This window comes from Sus scrofa, chromosome 1 (genome assembly GCF_000003025.6).
Source record: "Sus scrofa isolate TJ Tabasco breed Duroc chromosome 1, Sscrofa11.1, whole genome shotgun sequence".
Taxonomy (NCBI): domain Eukaryota; kingdom Metazoa; phylum Chordata; class Mammalia; order Artiodactyla; family Suidae; genus Sus; species Sus scrofa.
The window spans coordinates 216,375,899-216,397,405 of NC_010443.5; the positions used below are offsets into that span (position 1 = coordinate 216,375,899).

At 38.8% G+C, this 21,507-nt stretch overlaps 2 protein-coding genes across 7 annotated transcripts in view; one reads left to right on the forward strand and one right to left on the reverse strand.

Annotated features, from left to right (window-relative positions):
* The window catches only part of ERMP1 (endoplasmic reticulum metallopeptidase 1), a 69,237-nt gene extending 63,072 nt beyond the window's left edge, over positions 1-6,165 (forward strand). For both annotated transcript variants that reach the window (XM_001924217.5, XM_013993586.2), the window contains one exon: positions 23-6,165. In XM_001924217.5, coding sequence (XP_001924252.1) covers positions 23-187 — 165 coding nt within the window. In that variant the 3' untranslated portion in view covers positions 188-6,165. The remainder of the gene's footprint in view (positions 1-22) is intronic.
* RIC1 (RIC1 homolog, RAB6A GEF complex partner 1) overlaps positions 6,281-21,507 on the reverse strand; it is a 112,637-nt gene continuing 97,410 nt past the window's right edge. For 2 of the 5 annotated variants that reach the window (XM_013993585.2, XM_021063974.1), the window contains 9 exons: positions 18,793-18,909; positions 17,580-18,308; positions 15,611-15,769; positions 15,389-15,525; positions 12,987-13,273; positions 11,985-12,176; positions 10,494-10,671; positions 9,892-10,080; positions 6,287-8,907 (listed from right to left, as the gene is read on the reverse strand). In XM_013993585.2, coding sequence (XP_013849039.1) covers positions 8,619-8,907; positions 9,892-10,080; positions 10,494-10,671; positions 11,985-12,176; positions 12,987-13,273; positions 15,389-15,525; positions 15,611-15,769; positions 17,580-18,308; positions 18,793-18,909 — 2,277 coding nt within the window. In that variant the 3' untranslated portion in view covers positions 6,287-8,618. Of the gene's footprint in view, positions 8,908-9,891; positions 10,081-10,493; positions 10,672-11,984; positions 12,177-12,986; positions 13,274-15,388; positions 15,526-15,610; positions 15,770-17,579; positions 18,309-18,792; positions 18,910-21,507 lie in introns of all 5 variants that reach the window. The other 3 variants (XM_001924914.6, XM_013993584.2, XM_013993583.2) reach the window with 3 other exon arrangements.

Here is a 21,507-nt window from a genome sequence, read left to right on the forward strand (position 1 = left end):
ATTAACTAATTTTCTCTTCCAGGTTTTGGAAGAACAACCTGAAGGAATGGTTACTGTGGCCATTGCTGCCCACTATTTTTCTGGGGAAGACAAGAGGTCCTCCCAGCTGGATGCTTTGAAAGAGAAGTTCCCAGATTGGACATTTCCCTCGGCTTGGGTGTGCACCTACAATCTCTTTGTGTTTTAATCTTGTGGATGAGCCCAGTGAAAATGCACCATGTGGCATGGTTTCTCCTGATGTCACATGGATGAATTTTAGTAAGTCAATGAATTTTAATGCGCATACGTTCAAAGAGTTTTGTGGGGCTAACACTCTTCAGGGCCAAGCACTGTAATGGTTATGCTGTGGGGTAGTGTGCATGGCCCTTTTGACACTTGAAAATAACAGTTTTCCGGCACTTAAGCACATGTGGGTACTGCCACTACACACATGTCATTTTATATGACCTTAAGGGCAAAAGCCAACAAACCACTTTAATAGATATCACCTTGGGATCATGAATGATATAGAAGGTACTGTAAATCCATTGTTAATGAGACAAGTAACATTTCCAATTAAAGCCCCAGACCATTTGTTGTGTCAGTGGATGGTAGGTAAGATACCATTCGCAGGGATAATGATTCCCCTTGAGATCTAACTCTGTCTCGTTAGAAAGCAGTTGTGACAAGGACTGAGGAAGAACCATCGGGCTTTTGAGGCCCCAGCCTGTGCTAAAAGCTGTGCTACTGTAGGCACCCTCTGCAGTGTGCTTTGCATCTCCGAAGCCTCAGTCCCCTGATGTGAAGACCTGTGTTGGGTTGGTGACAAGTGGTACTGAGATCCAACATTGTAACATTTTTTTGAGGTTGTTTTCAATGCCTGTTTCCTTCTGAACCATATCCATTCCCTCTCCACATGCACCAATGTGAGAAGAGCATTTGTCTAGTTATACTTCCTTCGGGTTTCACAGGTTTTTTTGGTTTTCAGGTATTGTTTGTGCAAGTATATGACCTTAATTTCCTTCCTCAGAGCACTGAGATGCCATGGTGGCTATTCTGGGGTGGAAGGAGCATTGGGTTGGGAGTGGCTGGGCATTTTATATTTATTCTCTTCATTTTTTAGGAATGTTCTGTTATCCAAGCTCAATCCTTTAGGGCATAATTTTATTGATGCACTGGGTCCTTTATTTTTGTCTGTTTTCCAGCCAGTTGAACAGATTAGTTTCTCTGTAAACTTACTGTGTCCAGCGGAGCTGGCCTTCTTGAGACTTGAGTTGTGGCTCTGGAATGTCTTTCTGTAAAGGTCCATAGACTTGTTCAGATCCTGCACAGTGGCAGCCCTAGGACTTGGAGCTAATTTCCGTGTTGAAGAAGATGGCTGTGAGTTTGTGAGGCTTTTCTCATGGCTTCCTGTCTCCAGCAGTGGAGAGTTTGATGAGAATAGAACCTTTCTTTTTTCCATTAAAAATGTAAAAAGTAGGACAGTTTTTTAGTTTAGCAAGCATAAGCCAAGCAACATTTTAAACAAAGTCCATAGTAAAACAAAAAGGTGGGACTCAGATCTGCCTAAACAGAAAGAGCACAATCAGCTTGCGTCATAGAAGGAAATACCATGTGAAGTTGCTTGTGTGATGTATACCGGGTACCTTGTGAATCATGCTCCTCATATTGCCTGCCCAATCTGTGATTTAGTAAAAACTGAGTCCACACAGACCAGACAGCAGGGCTGCAGCCAGAGCTTCAGCTCTGATAATTTGCTGTCTCATGTGTGGACACAGGAGCCATTGCTTTTCCTGGACTTGGTAGGAAGCATATACAGTTGACACTTGAATGACATGGTGTTTAGCGGTGCCAACCTGCACAATTGAAAGTCTGTGTATAACTAACTTTATGGTCAGACCTCTGTATCCAAGGTTCCTTATCTGTGGATTCAACCAACCACAGCCTGTATAGTACTGTAATACTTGTTTAATGAAAAAATCTGTGTATAAGTGGATCTGCACAGTTCATATCCATGTTGCTCAAGGGTTGGTTGTGTCACTAGCTTCAAGTGTCCGGCGGTACACATAAGGTTTACAGTGTTTGTAGCTTTTATAGTAGTCAAAATTGTGGAGAAAAACTATTATCTAAATGAATTCAAAAACAGGCATATTTCTGTTTGTGGGGTTAATCTGAAATACATCATTGGAAATTATTTAAAGGAAAAAAAAAAACAAAATCCCAAGTGTTGAGGAAAGACACTCTATGAGAAAATAGTTCCCTGTAATTTTTTTTTCCTCTGGGAAGGATGTTGTTACTCATTTTCAGTAATAATCATGGTTTTCTTCTTGCCTTTGGGTTATTTTCCTGTGTTAACAGTTCTCCCTCATTTTGGTTTTCTTCAACATTATAAAGCTCTGATATTTTATACTGTCTGCAACAATTTGCTCACTAGTGTGAGAGCAGCTTGATATTCTGGGAGACTGTTGTAATACCAAAACAATATTCATGGCTCTGTTAATAAGTACATTGTCAGATCAGTCGTCTCTGAAGTTAGAAGCTGTTCGTTTTCCGAGTATATGATTATTTGAATAACTAATTTCTAAAAGGGTCTTTTCAAATTCCAACAAATGCATTATTTCCTACAGAACTTAAAATGTACATAAGCACAGTACACTGCACATTCAGGGAAAGCATGAAGGACTGTGATTTTGAAGAAATTCTTAAAATTTATATTGTGTCTGACCTAAAAATGACAGGATTCCTAAAATATCACCACTGAGGGAACCAGAGGCCAGCCTACTGACTCAGGAAGCTGTAGGAAGAATGACTGTCCATTTCTTTTTCACTGGTTCCCTGAGGATTAATTGTTGCCTTACAATGTTACTGAAATAAACTTTTTAAAATACTAGTATCTTTAACAGAGAAACAGATCTTCATTTTTTGTTCTGAATCCCATATGTGAAGGGGTATTTTATGTCTATAGCGCCTTTTAAAGCTTTTCTTTTAAAAAACTGCTGTTAAAAGATCTATGTGGTTCACATGGGTATAACTGCCATTTTAATGGGTCATGTGAGCACAAAACTCAACATAGCTTCAACTGGAATCCATTTACTGTGGAATAAAATCGTGCATCTGAATTTCACAGGAATTAATGGCCTATCTGTCAGATAATGAGCTTCAGCATATTTATCATGTCCACTGGCAAAGAAAATCACTGAAGGGCTAATAAAGGATATTCTTTTCTTGGGTGATAAGAGGGAGAGAAGATAAAAACTGTCTTTCAGCTAGAGGATGACACACTGCTCATTCCATAAGGGAAGGGCAGCACCCCCCCAAAAAAAAACAAGAGTACCCCCCTGTGAGTTCCAAGAACTCCTGTACAATTCCCTCCAAACAGTTGTGTACAAGGTCAAACAGCTGAACAGAACAGCTAAGTAGAAGAGACAGCTTCTATTCTTAATACACCTTACCTTCTTTTAGGGCTAATAAAGCCTAAATGCATTTATTGCCACTTTATGTCTGGCTGTTTTTATTTGCAAAAAAACCTTAGGCTTTTTTTGGAGCAGGGAGGGGCTGCTTCTGTGCTCTTTGGAACTTCCCAGGCCAGGGGACTGAACCCACATCTCAGCAACAACCTGAACTGCTACAGTGACTATGTTGGATCCTTATCTTGGGCATTTTTGAAGTGCATCAATACTTTTTTTGATACTACTACTTTCTACTGATTTGCTAAGTAAAAATATAGCAAGCATGCTGATAATTTTTTTTCCAAGTTTGGCCATATACCATGAAATGACCAAGTGGGATTTTTTTCTAGGAGGGTAATGTTGGTTTAAAACTTAAGAAATTGGCATTCCTGCTGTGGCTCAGCAGTAACAAACCTGATTAGTATCCATGAGGATGTGGATGTGATCCCTGGCCTCACTCTGTGGGTTAAGAATCCTGTGTGGCTGTGGCATAGGCTGGCAGCTGCAGCTCTGATTTGACCCCTAGCCTGGGAACCTCCATATGCTGTGGGTGCAGCCCTAAAAAGACCAAAAAAAAAAAAAACCCAAAACAAAACAAAAAAAACCCCAAAATCAATGTCATATACCATATTATTAGAATAAAGGACAATGTTATAGTTACCTCAATATATGCCAAATTTTTTTTCCCCAAGTCTTAATACCTTTTTATGATAAAGACACTTAAACTAAAAATAGAAGGGAATTTCCTCAACCTCATAAAGGTTAAAAACTCACAGTTAACATCCTAATTTATAGTGAAAGACTTACAATGAAAGCTTTTCCCCTAACATCAAAAGGACAAGGATGTCATACCATTGCCACTACCATTGAACACTGCACTGGGGGCTCTAGTTGCAGATTACGTGATCTATATAGAAAATTTTAAGGAATCCACACACCAAGAAAACGATTATATAGTTAATAAATGAATTCAGCAGTGTTTCAGGATCCAAAATCTACATACAGAAATCAACTCTACTTCTATATACCGACAAAGACCGATCCAAAAATAAAACAATTCTACTTGTAACAGCATCAAGAATACTAATAACCTTAATAAAAGTACCTATTAAAATACTGCTGAAAGAAACTGAAAACATGAATAACTGGAAAGACATCGTATTTTTTTCATGGACTGGAGGGATATTATCAAGATTGCAGTATTCGCCAAACTGATGTAAATGCAGTCCCTTATCAAAATCCAAGGCTGCCTTGTGTCTGTGCCCAGGCATGGAAGTTGACAAGCTAATTCTAAAATTCATATAGAAATGCAAGAGACTAGGAAGACCCAAAATGGTCCTGAAAAAACAAACTTAAGACTCGTACTTTCAAAACTTCCTACTTAAGTAGCAATAGTAATCAAGACAAGGTGGTACTAGCATTAAAGAAAGATATGGAGATCAATGTGATACACTTGACAGTCTAGAAACAAACCCACACATTTATGGTCAACTGATTTCTGACAGTTCATTGGGGAAAGCAAAATTTCTAGTAAATGGAGCTGGGACAACTGAATAGTCATATGCAAAAGAAAAAGTTAGACCTCCTACTTCATACCATATTACAAACATTACCTCAAAATGGATCGAAGACCTAAATGCAGGTGCTAAAACTATGAAATTCTCAGAAGAAAACAGTTATAAATCTTCATAACCTAGGATTAGGCAGTGATTTCTTAGATATGACACCCAAAAGCGCAAGTAACCAAAGAAAATGTTGGGCTTCACCGAAATGGAAAATTTTTATGCCTCAAAAGACAGTACCATGAAAGTGAATGAGAAAATATTTGGAAATCATGTATCTGAAGGATCTAGTACTGGAATATATAAAGAACTCTTGCTGATCAACAGAAATAAGGCAAATGACACATTTGTGAAAACTAGCAAAGAATGTGAATACTTATTTTTCTCCGAAGAGGGATGAATGGCTAATCACCATACGAAAAGACATCAGCCATCTGGGAAATGTTAATCTGTACCATAAGGTACCGCTTCGTACATAACTCAGATGCCTGTGGCCAGAAATAACAAGTGTTGATAAAAGAAACTTGATCCCTTGTACACTGCTAGTGGAAATGTAAAAAAAAAAAAAAAAAAGGCATAAGCACTTGGTTAGATGGTTAGGCATTTCCTCAAAACATTAACCAGTTCTCATATGAACTAGCATTCCTACTTCTAGAGAGAACTATAAATATATCCACACAGAAACTTGTACATTAATGTTCATTAATGATAGTCAAAAAAGGTGGAGACCACCTAAATGTCCCTCACTGATGAAGGCATAAATATATTATAGATATAGATATACATAAAATGGAGTATCACTCAGCTTTAGAAAGGAATGAAATATGATATACAAAGATGAACCTTGAAAACATCAAGGTAAGTGAAAGAAGCCAGACAGAAAATGCCACATATGAGTCTATTTTATATGAAATGTCCAGAGTAAGCAAATTCAGAGAAAAGCAGATTAAGGAACACAGAAAAATGTCAAAATTCCACCTATTATTTTAATCCCACCTGTTAGAGAAAATGCCAAGTTTCCTCTGGTATGTATTATTTTATATCATTTTTCATTGTATTTTGAGTATTTTCCATGTCATCAGCATGGATTGTCTGTTCTGTCTATTGTCTGGCACCCAGGATGCTGCCAACTCTTGATGCTCCTATTCTAAATAAATCTGCATTTACATTTTAAATTTGTCTAAATTTCTAGTTATTTCATAAGGAAAATTCTAAGAGGTAGAATTATACAATGAGTATTTTTGTGGCTTTTAATACATACACTTTTTACTATTAACTGGAGATGATAAATAAAAATTCACATAATGGTTTTATTGCCCTTTACCAAGTAAAAAAAACACACATTACAGAAGTAGCAGCAACTTTAATTACAAGCAAAGGTTGACTACCCCGAATGACGACTTGTTTTGGTATCAGCAAATAATTTAAACTTCAAATAGTTATATTGAATATTTAAATTCATTGGTTAAAATTATGGCTTAAACAGTCGGTCGGATATGTGATCCAAACAAGGCAAAATAAGATACGACTTTTTAAAATTAAAGTATGTAACAAATTACCAAAGAAGTTTTCTGTAAACTTGCCAATCTTTTTGCCTTGGGGCCACCCATATCTGTTGGTTGAAAAACAAGTATTTTATAGAAGAAAAGTTTCATTCCTGGCGTTAACCACAGGAATACAGTTAACTGACTGGTGCTCTGCTTTCAGGAGTTCAAGATGAAGCCAGCAGCACATCAGGGTATTTGAAAAGATCACAGCTGTTTACATTGGTAAATCATTTTTATTGACTAAATATTCATACCAAACACAAAAGTAATGCTAGTTCTTCTCCTAATGGACTAGGACAGGAGAAGAAATTTCAGTTTAGTTTCTTGCTGGGCTGCATTATACTCACATGGGAAACATTATTTTCTCTTAAGATTCAGGGAAAGGTGGTTTAAAACAAAGGCTTAAATAAAAGTAGCACCAGAAGGATCAGGTACCAGTAATCACATATTCCACCCATTCAGGAGTTTTAGTATGTGAAATTATTGCACTTACAATGTGAAAAGTAAATGATATGGTACATTACCAAACTCAGTAATTTAAAACAGTTTGATGTGTTATGAACTTAGTATTTTCAAAATGGTTTTGAGTTTCCCCTCAAAGGAAACCTGGCTAGGACAATGAAATCCAGCCATTTACTTTTTTTAAAAAAGCAAAGATAGAGGACCAAGTTTTATTTCTAAACTATTAACTGCACTATGGGAAGAGAGGCTGTTTTACACAGTGGTACGAAGTTGGTCCACATCAAATACATTGTTATTATAAAAATAAGTTTGTTTTTGTAAAAAATAACATTGCATTCCTTTGTTCAAATTGCACAGTACAAACAAGCTACCTAAATTAATACTGTTATAAGGTAATTGATGTACATACAGTGGATATGTGTTATTCTGAAGCAATTAAGGAGTATGCAGTTATGTTTTCATAATGTATGAAAACTAAAATTTAAGTCATATCTAGAAATACATAAAATATTTTAAAAGTTACAATGAAGAATGCATTCTTTACACACTAATTTTTAGTAGCCGTGATAATACAGGATTCAGCAGCCTATTTACATAAAAGTCCATTTTTATTCAATTTACAAAAGCAATAAATAAGAAACTACATTAATTTGCACAAAACCTACTTCATTTCATGATCATTGTGACCATTTCTGTTACCTTATGACCAAGCCAATAAACCTGTCCTCCTCCATGAAGACTGTTATATTTGGAAAGAAGAGCAAGCCCTGTCTTTGCTCCAAGAGTGAGTATCTATAGTCATGCAGAATCCAGCATAAAACCTTACAAATTATAATACAAGCCCTAAAAATATGAACAGTGCCTTTGAGTATATTTACAAGAGTATTCACAAAAAGATACAATTCTTTGATACAAAATAGCTTAGTGGTATCTAATAGCATAATTGATTTAAACTCCTCAGACCTCTGCCCACACTGATCTGGCAGGAATCAAGCTTGCTAAAGCAGGCACACTGACTCACAGGTAAATAGCTTCCACCAATTCAGGACCAGGATTTAGCAATTATAGAAAAAGAGCATGTCTTCATCACACTGGCAGCTGTTAGGCCAGGGTGACATCTAATCAGGAGGCCCAATTAGGGAGGCCAGTGTTCCCGATCCAAGGGAGCATACATGTAGCTCAAGTATTTGATGAGCTACACAAGCACCTTCGCATTTATTTTTAAAAAGCAGTCTGAACACATACTGAACCAGAAAACATAGGAAGCTATAAAGTAGTGAAAAATAAGCTCATCTGGGACAAAACAATCCCTGCGGTTTAAAAGCTACCATCCTTTAAGAATAAAACCAAAATATTCTCATGTACATCTGTACAGTGTTCTTTATTACTTTCCACTGCAGCTTAAAAAAATTTTTTTATGAAAGATGAATTTTTTGATATCACATTTTTATGGACTCAGATTTCTTAGAGGACAAAGAGTTAGTTAAAATTTAATAATACCTTACCAGAGTCTCTGAGCTAAGTTCTCTCCCTGGTTAAATTATTCAACTAGGTCACAGTGTCCTCAGTTGCACGCTGCTGCCAATTAATACTGCCCGTGGTGACGGTACCCACCGCTGTTAGGACACAGAACAGTCGTAAGTCCCATCCTGGAAAGGTTCCTCCTCCTCTGATCGGGTTGAGTCCTCCTCTTTCCGGCTGACCAAACTGCCACCTCCAACCTCGCCCTGGGGGATGCTTCCATGGCCCAAGGAGCCCCTGCTGTCCTCTGCCCGAGGGCTGGTCTGTTCAGGAGTCTTACCCGCAATAACTGGCTGGAAGGCTTCAGGCTGGACCTGCTCTTCTGTTACCTCACTGAGCTTCTGCAGTTGTGGCTTAATGATGTTTAAAAATGGCTTATATCCAGGACTATGAAGAACAAAAAGGAAATTAGCTCTCATCTGCCACACTCAAAAGGCTCTGAAGCATGTTATGGATAAATTCCTACTAAGCACTGATACAGTTGGGTCAGTGACACATTATGGGAGAGATAAGGAGGCACAGTGGGCTAAGGAGGAAAGGCTTTTTAGCTGCTGTGGCAGCACAGAGGGAGCTGCACACAGCTTAAGTGTGAGCACAAGGAGCAAAGACTGACATTCTTTATCCAGTATTACAATTAAAAATCATATTCTACAGTAAGGACCAATAGCATTTTAGACTTGAAAGAGGACTCTTTAGAGAATATATAACCTGAATGAATTTGCCAATTAAGGAAAATAAGACCCAAATAAGGGAAGCCCCAAATCCATACATAACTAATGAGAAAGGGTTGGAATCCCAGAATTTTTTAACTTCATTCACTATCTTAATTTAGGCTTGCTAGTAATTGCCATGGAATGTTAAATTCACATAGACCTTAAATTGTTACCCTCTCAGGCAGATGTTTTTAGGTTATTACCTTCAACTCCACAGACCTAAAAATCTCAATTTTCAAGTAATTTGTCCTGCATCAGTCTTGCATCAGTGACATGCGTTCACTGACCAATACTATCCCAATGGACATTACTTATAAAAATAATTTGGTATAGAATGGTAACTAAAGAAATCAGCTTTAAATGGAGTTCCCTGGTGGCTCAGCACATTAAGGATCTGGCATCATCACTGCTGTGGCTCAGGTTGAAGCTATAGCAGGGGTTCAATCCCTGGCCCAGGAGCTTCCACATGCTGCAGGCACAGACAAAACAAACAAAAATAAATAAAAAATAGCCTTAAAAATGAATATACGAAAGCATATTTTATTTTGAGCACTCCCCAAAGTACCAAATAAATGAACCAGAACTAAGCCTTAACGTGAAAGGACAGGATTCACCGAAGGGCAGTCAAGATAACAAACCTAACAAAACTAGCACTTACCAGTCTGTAGCAGCCCATCGGTCCACGGCATGTAGCCCTGCCTTTATGTTCTGTAACATCTCTCCATCTACCTCTGGAGACTGTACAATAACCAAAATCTGGTTGATTACTGAGGATTCTCTAAGAATCAGGCCTATAACAATGCACCAGTCCAGACATCCTGCCTCCATGAAGATGTGTAGCAGATACCTATATACATGAGAAAAAATGATCGATGTTAAGAACAATCTACAGATGTACAGAAGGGCCGTCATTATCAAGAGAACAGTCTCTATGCCCTATCTGCCCAAATATTCTGAGTAGGCATTCTATGCTTTCAAAATGTTGAGAAACTTAAGAGTTCCCGTTGTGGCTCAGCAGGTGAAGGACCTGACCTAGTATCCATGAGGATGCAGGGTTGATCCCTGGCCTCGCTCAGTGGTTTAAGAATCCACCGTTGCTGCAGGTTGCGGCATAGGTCATAGATGCGGTTTGGATCCAATGTTGCTGTGACTGTGGTGTAAGCCAGCAGCTGCAGCTCCGATTCGACCCCTAGCCTGGGAACTTTCATATGCCACAAGCGTGGCCCTAAAAGCAAACAAACAAAATGCTGAGAAACTCACCGAAGCTGGACCTGGGATTTGTGAGGCCCTTTACTTGCCAACTCCATGGAGATGTGCTCTAGCTCTGACTGAGTTAAACTGAGTGTGGAGAAATTTTCATCCACCATTGTCCAGTCCCCATCCACCATGGAGCTACTTTCAGTCAAGTCTGTGGCTGAACCAATACTGCATTCATCACCTGATGAGGAATTGCCAAAAGTTATAAACTAGCTTCATGTAGAAAATATATTATATTAGCTGTGTCTCAGATGTTGATTTCTCTTTAGGATTTTGAAACCAAAACATTAAATCCACTACTAAAGCTCCCATGGTACATTAACAATAGAAATTTAAAAAAAAAAATCATTAGAGAGGTAACCAGTGTCTTCAAATGGAAAAGTACACTACTATCTATGAAGTAGTATTGTCTGCCTCAAAAAAAAAAAAAAAAAAAAAAAACCTAGCTATAATTTGATCAAGTCTTTAGATTCAATTAGAATTTACAAGAAATACAGAGGAAACTAGTAAACTAAACCACCTAAAATCTACATCATGAGAAACTCTACAGAAGCAAGTTTCTTCAATGAATAAATTGTGAGGAGAAAGGAAAAAAAAAAAAACAGATGGGGAAGGGAACAATCACTAAAAAGAAAATTAAAAATATAATAATCACACACTGTGTGAATCTTATGTGTATTTTGATTTAAACCATAGAAAATTATGACATGAAATTGGAATTTAAATACTTACTGGATATTTGATGGTATTAAGGAACTACCGTTAGATTTTTAAAGAAATGTTAATGGATTATGTTTGTTTTTTCAAAAAAAGTCCTTTTAGAAAGATACACTGAAATGTTGACAGATAAAACACATCATGTCTTTGATTTAGTTCACAAACATGGGATGGGAGTGGATGAAACCAACTTGTTCATGAGCTGGTAATAACTGAAGGGAGTGTAGGGGGAAGAGTCCATTATACTATTATTTCTCCTTTTTAAATATGTTTAAAGTGATCTCTAAAAAATTTTCTAAGAAAAGCAATGATACCACCTCATGTCCATTAGGATGGTACTACCAACAAAACCACAAATAAATATTGGCAAGGATGTGGCAAAACTGGAACCCTTGCCAATGTTGGTAGAAATATAAAATAGTGCAGCTCCTATGGGAACAGTATGATGGTTCCTCAAAAAAGTGAAAATAGGGAATTCCTATTGTGGCTCAGCAGTAACAAACCTTATTAGTATCCATGAGGATGTGGGTTCAATCCCTGGCCTCACTCAGCGGGTTAAAAAGGATCTGGCATTGCCGTGAGCTGTGTTATAGGTCGCAGACACAGCTCAGATCAGGTGTTGCTGTAGCTGTGGCACCTTTCCAGCAGATACTAATGGCTAGTCTTCAAGGACACATCTTAAAAGAAAGAGTGAAGAAGCTCTCCCTGAAGTGGTACAGCATATAAACTTTCTTCCAAAGGAACTGAGGAAGAACTAGGATTTAAAATGACATCTACCTTTATTAGACAAAGGTGACAAGAAGGCATCTTGCATTTGTGGTCCATGGGATGAGGCTGTGTCTATTTCGTGATGAGTGGGGCCAATGCTGCCAAGCCAGCTCCGACTTCGCTGGACATTAGAGATGCCGGCATCTATCTCAAGGTTTAAAAAAGGGTCAGCTGATTGAGACTTTAACAACTGTTCTCCCACTGCAAGGTAAATCCAAAAACAAAGAAAAAAAAAAATGGGAATTCAAGATGCACACAACGCTATTTCCAATTCAGTTCTTTCAGCTTCTCTTCCCCAACTAATCCCAAATACTAAAAGTTCAAAGCCAACTACAGTCCCTACACTGCATCATCCACCCATGAACCAGTGACTGTAACAGAATGGACTGACTATATAACTCCGCCCAGCAGTCGTCTTATATCATCATATACCTTATTAGAACTAGGCAAGACTTTATTCTGTTCATCTTCTAAGTGATTTCCCTGGTTTTAAGGTGACATGAAATTTCCAAATGCCACAAAAAGATTTTTGTTTGAATTTTCCTAAGTAATCATAATTACCACAGTCTAAAAAACTTTATCTTTTGATTTTATCTTCATCAAAACAGTTTCACTTTGTCCTCTCCTAATTTAGAAGCTGGCCCACAGTCTCAAAGATGCATTTCTATGGAGTAAGTCCTGTCAGGTAAGTCACAATTTAGCCTATATTGAGGTCCAGACTAGCAATTCGAAAGTCCTTCCTACACTGCTCAACTTGCTGATAATCTAAGATAACAACTGGCTGAATTTATAAATCAGACTTCAAGGGCATAAAACTTAAGAGACATAGTCCACATTATTTACATCTTTAGTGAAATGGTGACTGTTCCAACAAATGTATAAAAATTGGCTCCTACTTGTTTTGAGCTTGAAAAGAAAAGACTTCCTTGAATAGCAACTAGCAGCATAATGTCTAAATACTTGGAGCAAAATAAAATTCTTCCTGTATAAGTGGCATAAAGCCTACATTACCTGTTCGGTATTTTCCATTCTTGAAAGGAGAACTGATGGAAGAAGCTGGGATGATGGGAAGTGGCCAAAGGAAGTCTTTGTGGAGTCTCTTCAGGGCTAACACAAAGTTGTCTACTCGGGCAGCTCGGGTACGTTCCTTGCACAGCCAACTAATTAGTTCAAAGCCCAGCTGGGCTGCAAAGCAGCCAAGGTCCTTTAGCCGAACTTCTTCTAAGAGACGCCGAGCATGTCTCCAGAGCATCATATCAATATACATGTTCTCAGCACAGTCACTGTCTTTGCTCCATCTGTAAGCAGGAACACAAGAAAGCTACAGAACAATATTCACTGGAAGACTTTACATATTTTTATGAAGTGGCACTGAAAATGCTGACAAGGAGGTAAGAGATCTAAGATCTAATTCTGACTGAAGAGGAAGATAAAGTATCAGGCTTCTCCATGTGATACCACAACCTGTTGAACAATGCCTAGAACACAGAAGGTTCTTAAAACATATTTATAGGATGAATGCAGAAAACAGGAAAAAATAAAAGACTGACATAGCCAAATCAGGAAGGGGGTGGTGGCTAGCTAAAGGAAAGAAAGGGAGTAAATAAAGGCTATATTTGAAAAGACCAATGAGAGAGAGACGATCACAGAAACTATGGAAAAGCAAAGTGAAATGAAGTCTCTTATAAGGAGAGTTACACAGACACATAAAAACAAAGCTGATTTTTTAGAAATTAATGACTTGACTAAATATAGTCTGTCATCCTTTACTCACATAAACTGATGTGGTATAACTGGTTTGGTAACTGGCTAAGGGGATGCTTTCAGGGAGAGGCAGTGCAAGACTGCCTGGATTCACAGCTTGGCTCTGCCACATATTAGCTGTGTGAACATAAAGCAAGTTTATTTTTCTGGGCCTGTTTTTCACCTGTACAATGTGGATTACAACCGTATCTACCCATATAGAGCTGTTTTAAGGATTAAAAGACCTATACATGGAAATGCTTAAAACTGTGCCTGGCATATAGTGAGCGCTTAGTATGTATTAGCCAGCATGGCTGAGAAGCTACTATTTGCCTAGCAATGGTATATAGTCCTCCATGGTTGCATTTTACTTACATTTTTTTTTGTCTTTTGTCTTTTTGTTGTTGTTGTTGTTGCTATTTCTTGGGCCGCTCCCGCGGCATATGGAGGTTCCCAGGCTAGGGGTTGAATCGGAGCTGTAGCCACCGGCCTACGCCAGAGCCACAGCAACGCGGGATCCGAGCTGCGTCTGCAACCTACACCACAGCTCACGGCAACGCCGGATCGTTAACCCACTGAGCAAGGGCAGGGACCGAACCCGCAACCTCATGGTTCCTAGTCGGATTCGTTAACCACTGCGCCACGACGGGGACTCCTTACTTACATATTGTGTGTGTGTGTGTGTTTTTTTCACAATAAAAAATGTTCAATAAACTCCATGTGTCAGGCACTGTAGTAAGAATACACACAGAGGACTTCCCATTGTGGTGCAATGGAAACGAATCCGACTAGGAACCCATGAGGTTGTGGGTTCAATCCCTGGCCTCGCTCAGTGGGTTCAAGATCTGGTGTTGCCATGAGCTATGTAGGTCAGAGACACGGCTCAGATCCCGCGTTGCTATGGCTGTGGCTGGCAGCTGTTCCTCTGACTGGACCCCTACCCTGGGAACCTCCATATGCCACAAGTGCGGCCCTAAAAATAAAAAAAAAACAAAAAAAAAAAACAAAAAAAAACCCAAAAAACATACAGAATATAAAAGAAAGGATTAGGGGAGAGGAAAAAAACCAAGAGCCAAGGCCACATAACAACACAGGAAGGAATACAAGGACCTCACAAAACAGAGAAAATTCTATTTTATTATGTTTAGTGTTAAGTTCATAGTTACTTTTCAGGATGCAATAACCCGTCTACAAACCATGTAGGTTTCAGTTTTCAGGATATGCTTCTTTTTAGCTCCCACTGTTTAATAACTTTTCCACTCAAAAGAGGTGAAGGAGAGTCAAGTATATGAAGACTAAATTTTATTTTTGGTCAGGAGGTATAGTTGGAAAGAAGGATAAAACTATTGACCTTAAGAAGGGGTTTAGATTATGTACAGATTTATCTTCCTTTTTATTCTAGTCCTTTTTTATCAGAGATAATTTAAAGTTAGCTGCATTCAAAACAGGCACATCAAGACTTAACTTTATCTAGTACAAAAGGCAGAAGCTGTACAAAGAGTAAAGAAGTGAACTGTGGAGGAAGAAAATAAGGAAGCCTTTTGGAAATGTAAAAAGGACCTGCAACTGGATCAAACAGCTGCTTTCCTAAGACCCTATTTTACAAATACCCTGAAACGCAATGTGTCACAGAATGCTCTAAAAGCAGTAACAGCGCTTCATTCTTTTACCTTTTTCCAGAAGGACCAGATGGCATACTGAGTGTTTTCTGTAAGCTGAATTTACTAGCAGGAACATTTTCAGCTGACTGGGATAAACTGATGCTTCGATTCCTGAAGAACTCAAATCCACCACTTGAACTGGGTTCCTATGATTATACACATGGTGCAGTATTAGAGGAAGATGTTATGTGGGTGTACAGTGAACAGAAGCCATGCAATTCTCCAACTAACCTGAGCTGTAGGTGTGGATGGAGGTGTCTCAGATTCTCCAGAGCCAATGGCTTTAAGAAATCGAATCATGTGTCGACACAGGTCCCACTTGCCTTGTTCCAGGGCTGTGTTGAACAGAAGGGTGGCATGTTGCCTACTTACTGCTGGGACTTCCATGTTCTATAAAAACAACCAAGAAAGACAAGAATTCCTTTTATACTGCAAATGATCTGGGAAAATAATGAGCAATTCTTTATCTCTGTAGTTCCCTAAACCAAGAAAATAATGTAGCTACAACACTGTAGGGGATCATTTATTATAAGACTTAAAAAAATATTAAAAAGTACTATATAAGGAAAAGTGAGGCAAGTACTCTGCTAGTATAATTTATAATTTTTTCAACTTCTACTATTGCCAGGTATCTTACATAAACCTTAACATACATTCTTGCTTTCATTTCTCCTAGTGACTCTGTAAAATAGGTGTATCATTCCCATTTTATAGATGAGGAAACTGAGTTAGGAAACTTGTTGAAGATAAGCAAAAAAGCAAGAGTATAAATCTTCCTCCCTGACTCCAAAAAAACTAAGGTCTTATCTCCTGTGACAGAGAGTTTTCTGAGGATGTGACTAAAAAATAACCTTTGGGCAATAGTATGTAGTACTGCTGTACTATAAACATCCTTAGTAATTCTTTCACATTTTTTTTCCCCCTTTTTGGCTGCCCTGTGGTATAAGGAGCTCCCAGGCCAGGGATCAGATGTGAGCAGTAGTGGTGACCTAAGCTGCAGCTGTGGCAATGAAAGTCCTTAACCCGCTGGGCTGGGCTGGGCTGGGGATCAAACCCATGTCCCAGCAATCCCAAGATGCCCAAATCCCACTGCGCACAGCAGAAGCTCCTGCCCCCCCCCCCCCCACAAATTTAAGGTTGCTGCTTGCCTTGTCTTTCATGGAAAGGTGCCTACCAGACAAGTTTAACTGTTATTTTTTATCTGAAAATCCATAACGACTTAGGAATTCTGAAAGAGAAATTTTCTAATTTCATTGCTTGGGGAGATCACTGAAAGTCTAAGGCGTGACCTAAAACAGAAAACAGCTGTATTTAATTTCTGTTTTTATTATTCTGTGGCCTTTTAAGAACAGCCAAAGAACCAAAGAATCTCAGGGTCATCCAGCTTTTGCCTGAATAATATCTCCTCTGGTTTCAATCAGTTGCCATGAAACAAATAAGCTGACAGGAAAACTGCTTCAGGTAGAGTTTCAAACCAGGTTTATGGTTAGCTTCTTTTACTAATGAAAACAACCTTGTGGTAATCTAAAAGAACTTTTAAGTGAAAACCTATCAAATTCATATCAGACTGATAGGAACAAACTATCAAGCCCCTTGTCAAATATTTCAATGGAACAAATTTTCAGGAGTCTCAAAGAACCCTTTGTTTTGAGAAAAACTGTGTGTTACGAGGGTATTTACTCTGGCAGGCTTTGGTCTTCTCAGCTTGCTATGGGGAGCCTAACATAGGGTGCTGTCATGATTGACATTCTAAGCAGAGTTCCCTCAGTCATTCTACACTATAAGGAAAGAGAGGGCTCAGACAAACCCATTACATCCAAAGTAATTCTTTATTATGTTTCTTATGTAACATTTCAATAATCTTATGTAATACATGCATGTTATTATATGTATTATAACATGTATATACATATATGTACACATATAAGATATTTCTTCACTATTACTCAAGGTAATACTATAAGTTCATTAATTTGTTTTGGGCCTTATTGACAAACAGGATAAAAAAAAAAAAACCCCATGTTTTTCCTAGTAAAGAAGTTTTCTGCCATCATTTGCTAAAACTGAGTTCTTCAAAAAGACAAAAACTGAACAGGAAACTCGACTACACAATCACAGTACCAACACAGGACATTTCTTTTTTTTCCCCTCTAGGTTTATGCTCACTAATTCTGACACCTTTGTAAAAGAGAACTGTTACCTGTAAGATAATAAGGTAAGAGGCAGCAGTGTCCAAATCCTGAGCCATCAAACATTCCTCAAACAAGTCCTTGGGATTTCCAACGGCTGCAAAAAGGTAATTCCACAGGGCATATTCGGTCTTCCTGGCACAGTGAACAACTGTCTGCAGGAAGAGGGGGAACTCGGTAATGAATTTTGCCACAGTGGGAAGCAGAGGGTCGGGAATGGGCTCCCGTGAGGTAGCTTCTTCTTCCAGCACTTCATGGAGCATGAGCTCCAGCACATGAGGAAAGTAAGGTAACGCAGCACAGGACTGGGCTAAGAGCAAAGCTTGCTCCCCAAGGTTCCTCACCAGCAGCTGACGTAGAATGTGGTGGAGGTAGATCTGAGAGGTTCTCTCCACAACACAGAAAGGGAAGAGCACCTCCAGCTGTTCCCTAGCACTGTTCCGAGTGTACAAAGAATCATACAGTAAAGTGTCATTGACAGCACCAAGGACTAATGCATCTTCAAACAGAACAGCCAGAGGGTAAATGTTTATGTGGAAAGGCAGCATGATCCGCTGGGACAAGAAAGAATGGGGCTTGCGATGATCCCTAGGGAAGAGGGGGAGCCAAACTTTCATCCCTGCACCTCCACAGCTCAGCCAGAGGGCCTCCAGAAGGTGACGCTTTTGTTTATTTGCTCGACACGTGGTCCAGACGTTTTCAACAGACTGGGCTAGTACAACAGGAGGACAGAATGGCAGCTGGAAAAGGAGAGACAGAAATCAAGTTTTTTCCTATAAAGTTTGTAGATTCGTAAGTTTTCCTAGGTATTAATTTCCTAAGTCTTTCAAAATGATAGTATAAATTTTAGGGAAAATTAGTAGAATCTATTTAGAATTATAGCTAGTAACAGTACCCTGCCTTTCAAGGTATATATATTTAAGTCTAAAAGCAAAACAGAACAACACCCCCCACCCACACCATGAATTTCACCAATTTATCCTATTTTTCATTAGAATTCGCAAATATCAAAGTAATAACTGGCATACAGGACATTTTATTTTTATTTTAGGACCTTATCATTTATGCTTCAAAGAGGCTTATACCCAGAGGCCTAAAGACTAATTTTACATACTCCCTCAGTTTCCAAATCACAAGACAATAATCTCCTCTTAAGAATTTTTTTATTCCTTCAGCCTCTTCCCATACAATCTTGACATTCTAAATGACTTGCACTTTACTCACAAGTTTCCTTTGGTTAGGGTTACTGTCCTTCTCCCGGATCTGAGGGCCTGATCTGTCCCTCTGCATCATGATGAGTTGTCCTGCGAGATTCAGCATAATGCTCTCTGCATCACGAGCCTGAAAGAAAAATAAATTGGATTCACAGTAATTAACAGGCGTATTTTCAGCAATTCCCCCAACCCGTGCATAAGCTTTACAGCTTAAACAATACTACTGAGTGTGTACTATGTACAGTTATTCTGTTAGGCTCCGTTGGAGTTTAAGGACCTTTCTGGCTAGGGTAGAACAAGCTTAAATTACCACAGTGCAATTAATGACCAATACAAGTAAACATGAAATTGAAGGCAGAGCTGAATTATTCTGGACAAACTAAGAGAAATTCACAAGTTCATAAAAATGAGAGACCATTTCAGTGACCTGGCTGGCATAGCTAGAAAAGGCCTAGAGGAAGTGGTGGGACTTGAAGGGTGAGGAAGATGTACATGGGTAGGAGGAAAACTGTTGGTACTTTAGCTGAAGAATGCAGCATAAATGACATAAAGCCATTACTTACGGTCCTTTAATAAAGGAGTTATTAAAAATTCTGTATTCAGGAGGGATTACTAAGGAAAGGAAGATAACATGGGTGGTGACTTCGGGAATGATGGAAATAGTCTGCCTGTTCAGTAAGGAAAATTTCAATCAAACATCAAGTAGAGAATCTGGTGTAATGATTCCTATTGAATCCTATCACTCAGCTTAAAATTTAAGAAGCACTGTTTTAAAGTGAATCTCAGATATCAAATAATTTTCATTTGTGAAGAGTATTTTGATTAAAAAAAAACACAAAAGCTTACTTATATTCTAGACATGAAGGGTAGAAAAAGAAAGCTGAATCAAAGGTGATTTCGGGTACTGAATGTAGGTGAGGTGCTAGAGAAGTTGAGATTATCACTGATGGAAGTCAGGAGGAGAAATCAGTTTAGGGAAGGGAAACTGAGAAGTTTCATTTTATTGCCCATTAAGTTTGAAAGAACCAAAATGTTCAAGTAAAAATGTTGTGCAAGATAATTAAACTAGAGATGAATACTAGAATCATAATCATAAAGGCGAAAGAAAGATCAAAGGTCCATTGTGTAAGCTTTTGAAGGCAAGAAGGGAAACACGTGTGTCACAAGATATCACATAAAGCAAAGAAGGAAAGCATTTTAGGAAGGAAAGGATAATTATTCAGAAAACGTGGGATTGTGTTCCAGCTTAAACTCTTGCTGGCTGGATGAATTTAAGCTGCCAATATCATACAGGATTCAGTCAGGAAAACAACCACCACCCTATGCATTCTACGCAAAAAAACACTCAAACAAAAGAAATTCTCTTTTGCACTGTTTTCAGACACAAGGGATTGTATATAGAGAAATGTGTATACCCGTCGTGGCTCAGTGGTATCCCTGAGGACGCAGATTCGATCCCTGGCCTTGCTCAATGGGTTAAGGATCTGGAGTTGCTGTGGTGTAGAATGAAGACACAGCTCAGATCCTGTGTTACTGTGGCTGTGGTGTAGGCCAGCAGCTACAGCTCCGATTCAATGCCTAGCCTGGGAACTTCTGTATGCTGCAGGTGTGGCCCTAAAAAGACAAAAAAATAAAAAAATAAAAATGGGACACCCAGTACTGTAAATTCCACTGATTGCCTACTATATCTAGGATACACAAGGAGTCTGCCCCCCTTTTCCCCCAATGTGAAAACTTCAAATGATCAACAATATGGAAAATATACTACTGCTTTAATTTACTTGTCCCCTCCCTTATATTCCCATTCATTATCCAGATTCACAATTACCAAGATTTGCTTGATTTATACCCCCCTTTTTAACTTATTTTGCCAAATTTTTTTTTTTTTTGCTTTTTAAGGCTGCACTTGTGGCATATGCAAGTTCCCTGGCTAGGGGTCGAAATCAGCGCTACACCTGCCAGTCTAGGCCACAGCTATAGCAATGCCTGATCCAAGTCACATCTGCAACCTACACCACAGCTCATGGCAATGCCCAGATCCCCAGCCCACTAAGCAAGGCCAGGGATCAAACCTGCATCCTCATAGACAATAGTCAGGCACTGAGCCACAGTGGGAACTTCTCATTTTGCTAAAGTGTTTTATTTATTTATTTATTTATTTTTGGTCTTTTTGCTATTTCTTTGGGCTGCTTCGGCGGCATATGGAGGTTCCCAGGCTAGGGGTCTAATTGGAGCTGTAGCCTTTGGCCTACGCCAGAGCCCAGGAACGCGAGATCCAAGCTGTGTCTGCAACCTACACCACAGCTCACGGCAACACCGGATCGTTAACCCACTGAGCAAGGGCAGGGACCGAACCCGCAACCTCATGGTTCCTAGTCGGATTCGTTAACCACCGCGCCACGACGGGAACTCCTTTGCTAAAGTATTTTAAAGGAATATATCATGCCATTTTACCCCTATACGCTTAATACGGATATTTGCTTAAATAATCTCAATGTCACTACCACATCTAAATCTAACAAAATTTACAAATATAAATGTAATCCTTAATGTCATCTCTTAGTCTATATTCAAACATCACTAACTGTTTTAACAGTGTCTTTTTATACCCTGTTTGAATAAGGATACAAATGAACTCATGCACTGTGGTTGTTACGGCTCTTAAATCTTAATTAGAAGAATCTTTTCTTTTTTTCCTCCCACATTACTGACTGAACTTGTAGCT